The sequence below is a fragment of the Dipodomys ordii genome, unplaced genomic scaffold, assembly GCF_000151885.1.
Source record: "Dipodomys ordii isolate 6190 unplaced genomic scaffold, Dord_2.0 Scaffold42, whole genome shotgun sequence".
Classification (NCBI taxonomy): domain Eukaryota; kingdom Metazoa; phylum Chordata; class Mammalia; order Rodentia; family Heteromyidae; genus Dipodomys; species Dipodomys ordii.
Window position 1 is genome coordinate 9,893,407 of NW_012267258.1, and position 6,963 is coordinate 9,900,369.

General features: G+C 38.9%; 1 protein-coding gene across 3 annotated transcripts in view; it reads right to left on the reverse strand.

Annotated features, from left to right (window-relative positions):
- Lrrk2 (leucine-rich repeat kinase 2) overlaps positions 1–6,963 on the reverse strand; it is a 126,093-nt gene that overhangs the window by 77,320 nt on the left and 41,810 nt on the right. For all 3 annotated transcript variants that reach the window (XM_013018814.1, XM_013018813.1, XM_013018812.1), the window contains exons 15-16: positions 1,922–2,066; positions 1,655–1,794 (exon numbers count right to left, since the gene is read on the reverse strand). In XM_013018814.1, coding sequence (XP_012874268.1) covers positions 1,655–1,794; positions 1,922–2,066 — 285 coding nt within the window. The remainder of the gene's footprint in view (positions 1–1,654; positions 1,795–1,921; positions 2,067–6,963) is intronic.

Below are 6,963 nucleotides of genomic sequence, written 5' to 3' on the forward strand. Positions count from 1 at the left end.
CAAGCCTGGCACTCTACTACTTGAGCCATAGCTTCACAACTTGTGTGTGTGTGTGTGTGTGTTATTGGATATAGTAAATAGTCAGCCTATGCTGACTTCAAACCATAATCCTCAGATGCAGGCTCCTGAATAGCTAGGATTGTAAGTATGAGCTACCAGCTCCTGGCAATGAAAGAACTTTTAAACACTGAATCAGCCAAATAAAATGTGTTGGCAGGCCAGACTAAGCCACTATCCAGCTCTTATTAGCATACTAACCTCTACAACAGAGATCCTGAAAACCTTTACAACAGAAATCCTAAAACTTATGTGTGGGTGAATTAATCCAGAGTAATTGTTAATTTTTCCACACCTACAAAAAAACCCATTCATTATATGGTTTTTAATCATTGTTGTAGCTTTACTCAATCTAGCACAAGACACTTTATAAAAAGCATAGTATACAATGCATTGTTGATTTAAATCTAAGAATATTTTATATTCAGCATTTTATAATTTAAAAGAAAACTTAAATGAATTTTCTCCCTTACTGATAATATCCATATAAAGATTATGCAAATTTTTATTTCTAGTCAAGTGTGCCATTTAGATTTTTTAGTATGGTTTGTTGAATATACAAATTTCATTAATGAAATAATAATTAAAAAAACAGAACCAAGGGAGAGAGGGGGGAGGATGGGAAGGGATAGGAAGGGGAAATAAAGGAGGAGGCTACAATGCTTGATAAGAAATGTACTCATTATCTTGCCCATGTAATTGTAACCTCTCTGTACAGTATTTTCACAATAAAAAATAAATAAAAATTAAAAAAAAAAACAGAACCAAAAGCCAGAAGCCAGTGGCCCATGCCTATAATCCTAGCTATACAGAAGGCTGAGATCTAAGGATCAAATTCACAGCCAGATAGGGCAAAAAAAAAAAAAGTTTAAGCAACTTCATCTCCAATTAACCAACAAAATGTCAGGTTGGAGGTGAGGCTCATGTAGTAGAGCACCACATGAGTAAGTGAAAAGCTCTGAGTTCAAGCTCTAGAACAGCAAAATCAAAACCCCATGACCAAGAAGAAACTCAAAGAATCTATTTGTTTTACTAATAAACTGAGCCAGGCACTGAGGGGTTATGCCTGTAATCCTAGCTACTCAGGAGGCTGAGATCTGAGGACCTCTTTTTTTTAATAAGTTGATCATCACAAATGTTTATGGTAATAATAAAAAACTAACAGAGAAAGTCAGGTGCTGGTGACTCATGCCTGAAATCCTAGCTACTCAGGAGGTAGAGATCTGAGAATGCTGGTTCAAGGCCAGCCTGGACAGGAAAGTCCATGAGACTCTTATCTCCAATTTAGCCACCAAAAACCCTGAAGTGGAGTTGTGGCCCAAGTGTACAGCATTAGCCTTGAGCAAAAAAAGTGCTCAGGGTCTGAGTTCAAGCCCAGGACTAGCACAAAAAAAATTGAGAAAAAACTGGAAGTGAAGGTATAGTTCTAGTAGTGGAGTGTCAGCCTTGGGTGAATGTGCTGCAAGGCCCTGAATTCAAGCCCCAGGACCAGCATAATAATAAGTTCAAGCAGCAAGCAAGCAGGAAAGGAAGAAAGAAGGAAGAAAGAAGGCATTCCATATAAACTCCTACATTCCATTGCAGACAATGAACGTACTATGATCTGCACTTCAAGAACATCTTTAAATCGTTGTAAACTGGACACTAAAATCTTAGCCAGCAGGTGTCCAGTTCCTATGCATATATTCTTCTTGGTACTCAAGCATCCTAAGAGTTGTAAACCCAGACACTGAACTTCTAGAATAAAAGAAAAAAAAAGTAACAAAATTAATTGTTTTAAACTTCAACATTGAAGAAAATATATCAATGACAGCTCATGGCCTACAAGAAACAATTGCAACTCCTGAGTTCAAATGCTCCCGACCTTGGTCATCTGGATACATCTGCAGTGTGTGAAGCACTGAGTCCACTGCACCATCCAGGGACAGCATCTCCAGCACATCAGGGAAATGTGCCAGCGAAGAAATTACTTTCAATCCGCATCTCTGAATCCCAGGATTGCCAATGAACTGAAATCAAAAGGGATGGAAGATTATTGGTAGGTGAAAACAAGAGCTTACAACTTACCACCAGTTAAAACCAGGTATAGACAGATAAAATGTTCACCAACTAATTTTGTTCACCATTAATTTTGTCTCCTGTACAGTTCATTAGTGTGTGTGTGTGTGTGTGTGTGTGTGTGTGTGTGTGTGTGTATGTGCCTGCCAGTACTGGAGCATGAACAAAGGACCTGAGCACTGTCCCTTAGCTTCTTCACTTGATCCTCTGCCACTTGTGCTATAGCTCCACTTCAGGTTTTTTGATGGTTGATTGGAGAAAGAGTCTCATGGGCTGTTCTGCCCAGGCTAGCTTTAAGCTTTTATCCTTAGATCTCAGACTCATGAGTAGTTAGGGTTACATGACCAACATCACCCAGGTGTTAATTATTTTTCCGTATTAAGATCCAGCATTTTAACATGTGTGGAGTGCTAGTAAGCACTGTGCTAAGTACATGGTGATCTCATGAAATCCATGTTAATATGATCCCTCAAAGTCTATATAGATCTCTCACTCTGCGCAAAAATCAGTTCCAAATAGGTCATCTCCATTAACAAGAGTTCACCAAGAATTGTAAGGGTTAAGGAACACAGACTTGCAAATCACAGAAATGAAACCAAACCAATGGGGTTTGATCCTAAAGTCTATCCCTTGGCAGTAAAATGCAGCATTACTTCTCACCATAGATCTACCAAGTGGGCCATGAACTGGAGGATCATACCTCTAACTCTGCTACTCAAAAGGTTGAGTTCTGAGAATCATGGTGTGAAGCCAATCTGGGCTGACAAATCCAACAGACTTATTTATTTCCAATTAATCAGCAAAAAGCCAGAATTGGAGGCATGCTCACACACCAGCCTTGAACAGCAAAACTAAAGCAAGAACATAAGTCTTGAGCTCATATAGCATTGAGTAATTAATTAATAGCTAGGCAATATAAATGTTTTCAAGGTATTAACAGCAAAGTATTAAGCAAGGGTGAAGCCCTTTGTGGACATGGAGCTCTGGGTGACCACAGTGGTGCACACCTCTGAAGCTGGCCTTACCTGTCAAGCAGGAATGATGAAATGATGGTTCCATCATTCATCAAACAGAAAGTTCCAGCAAACAGAAAGCTCAAAATGACTATCTTACCTTTGCTTTTGAAATGGTCTTAGCCTGTTGATGCCATCTAGGAGAACAGATTAGCTCTCACTGCCCATTAGAGAATTAAAAGGGAGGAAAGTGTTTAAAGCAGACACAACAAGTTCATTTAAAACTGAAAGGAAAGTAGCAAGACTCTCCTTTTCAAGAGAGGCTGTAGAGAGGAGTCCAGTAGAATCCTCCGGGGAGGCAGGTTTTTGTTTGTTTGTTTGTTCTTGTCAGTCATGGGGCCTGAACTCTGGGCCTGGGCATTGTCCCTCAGTTCTTCAGCTCAGGGCTAGCACCCTACCACTTAAGTCACAACACCACTTCTGGCTTTTTCTGCTTTTGTGGTGCTGAGGAATGAAACCCAGGGTCTCATGCATGCTGGGAGGCAGTTTTACAGTGCAAGGATGCTCCTATACCTCCTCCCCTGGCCTTTTCACTGATTGACAGATGGCTGCTGCATGTACTATGCCAGATCGTTTCATTGGTTGAATGGTATCCAGGGAATTATGGGAAGAAGCAGCATTTGAGGAAGAGCCTGAGACACTATGGGAACAAGAAGCACCATGATGGACCACATATTATTTCCATGTGTTATATCCACCCTTTTTATCCCTATCCACCAATTCCTCTTCCTTTTTTAAGAATAATATTTGTGCTTTAATGTTTTAATTAGAATAGTTTTATTAAATATTTAAGATTTTTTTATTTTTATCCTTAAGTAGTTGTACAAATGAGTTGCCACTCAACAAAGTAGAATAGGAATTTAATGTATCTTGATCAATATCACCCCATACATCATTCTCCCCCATCCTGCCCAACCTTAACCCTTCCCTCAATTGTCTTAATTTTGTAGACTATGCATTGAATATGTATTATGACAATTCAACTTTCTTTCCCTCATTTTTGGTATTAAATATGTGATTTTAAGATGGCTGGTATCAGAACTGGAAGTACGGCTTAAGTGGTAGAATATTAACCTTTTGCAAAAAAGCCTAGGGCCCTGGGTGTCAATAGATCACACCTGTAATCCTAACTACTCAGGAAACTGAGGTCTGAGTATTACAGTTTGAAGCCAGCCTGGACAGGAAAAGCCATGAGACTCTTATCCCCAATGAACCACCAAAAAGCCAGAAGTGAAGCTGTGGTTCCAGTGGTAGAACAATAAGCCTTGAGCAAAACAAAAAAAACCTCAGTGACAGTGCCTTGGTTGAAAGTTCAAGTCCCAGGACTGGAACCAAAAAAAGGGCCAAGCAAGAGCACAAGGCCCTGAATTCAAGCCCCAGTACACACACACACACACACACACACACACACACTCAAAGAGAAGCATTACTCAGAGATTAGGAGAGGTTAACTCATACTTTGAGTCATCTGCTCAGAGATTGGTGACTCTCTTGTTTCTCAGCAAGACATAATGATAATGATAAATGATACTACAAATCCAACTGTAAATGAGTTCAAATATAGGAAGATTTATAAGGAAAACATTTGGCACATGACAATTGCTACATAGCTCTTGGTATTGTTAACCTAATTGTTGCTATTCTTGATGTATTAGTGATGGGCAAATCCCATTCATGAAGAGAAGAGTTTTAAGCCAAAAATCTTGCATCAAAGTTTAGAGTCTGAAAAGAGAGACCATTCAGGAGATGGACAAATGAATGGTTCGAATGTTTGTGAATAAGTAGAGGACCACTGGGTCATGAAAATCAAGAGAGGAGAGAGCAGTAATTAAATTGTTAGTGGACTGTTTTCTTTCATTGCTTTTAATTCAGACTGGCAAGGACAGAAGTCTGTATGCATTCTGCTATTAACAAACTTGGAAATGAAAGAAAATGGTAGGTTGATGGAAGGGAAGACAATTAAGGTAAAGTCTATCCCAGTAACCTTCTAAGTTGTGTGTATGTGGAGGAGGGAGGGGCTTGAATTCTAGGTCTCATGCTCTTGCTTAGCCTTTTGGCTCAAAGCTGGCTCTATATGACTTGAGCCACTGAGGACTGCAATTCAAAGCCAATACAGGCAGGAAAGACCATGAGACTCTTACCTCCAATTAGCCAACAAAAGGCCAGAGTGGAGCATAGCTTAAATGATAATTAACCTTGAGCAGAAAAAGCTCAGGGACAGTACACAAACTCTGAGTTCAAGTCCCAGGACAGACAGACAGACAGACAACCAGACAGCCAGACACACACACACACACACACACACACACACACACACAAATTCTAACAAAGCATATGGAAAAACTATAATGATAGCACACTGAGATGAACATTGAACCCACATAACTGAATAAGAAGAAAGCACTTAGGAAGTATGTGGATAAAGCTAGATAAAAGTAATACACTATCTGTCAAGGTAAAATTGAGATATAATAAATGGGAAAACAGGTAGACATGATATAAATTTAAGTACTCAGATTTTTTTGAACTTTTAGAGCCAGAAGCCCAGCAATAATTTAAAATCTAATAGTAATAACTTATCTAACATCAACTGAGTTCATAATGTCCACTAGATACTGTAATGCTATTTTACATGGAGCATCTCATAAAATCATAACAACCTTAAATGAGAAACCATTCAGCACTGCTCATCAGTACAGAAAGAGGGCCATCATTCCTCTAGCCAGATTACTAGATTTGTGATAGGCAGATACAACACACATTCACTTCTGCCTTTCTGTGCCTAACTTATTTCTTCCACACACTTAGTGTCAGTAAATAGTTCTGCAATTAAATTCAGCCCCACTTTTTTGTGTCTGTACTGAGGTTTGAACTCAGGGCCTGGGAACCATCCCCTGAGCTTTTTTGTACTCAACCACTTTGTGCCATTCTACCACTTGAGCTTTTGGGTAGCTCACTGGAGATAAGAGTATCATAAACTTTCCTACCCAAGCTGGCTTCCATGCTTCTCACTGCTCAGATTTCAGCCTCCTGTATAGCTAAGATTACAGGTGTGAGCCACCAGTGCCTGGCTTCAATTTAGCCCATTCTACAATATATTCACACCATACACAGAATCACTTTTAACATTAGGTACAAGTGACTCACACATCACAGGCAATTACATTATAAAGTTCAATTTAAATTGAATTTTTAAAAGTAATCTCTCTGGAGGCTACTGTAATTAATTCATAGCATTTATCAAACCATACTGAATCACAAGAAATCACTTTCACAGATTATATTGAATATTTTTTCTTTCATTAAAACAATAACCCTAAGAATTCCTTAAATTTTCACCTGTATCTTTCTCTTTTTTCTGTTTTTTTTCCCTCTCTTTGGCTGGTTCTAAAGACTGAATTTAGGGCTTCATGCTCTCACTTGACTTGCTTGCTCACACTGTCCTCTTACCATTTGAGCCATATCTCCAGTCTGGCTTTTTGCTGGTGAATTGCCTATCAAGTCTTTCGGACTTTTCTACCTAAACTGGCTTTGAACTGTGATTCTCCAGATCCCAGCTTCTGGAGCATCTAGGATTATAAGATGAAGCCTCCAGGACCTAGTTTTCACTCAAAGAACTAATTAATTTTTATTTCAGATGTCCAAATTACCTTAATTCCATCAATATGTTTCACATCATACAAGGAACTACACTATCTTTTTTTCATAGTTGCTTATGATTTTTTTAATTTTTTATTGTGAACATACTGTACAGAGGGGTTACAATTACATGGGCAAGATAATGAGTACATTTCTTATCAAGCATTGTAGCCTCCTCCTTTGTTTCCCCTTCCCA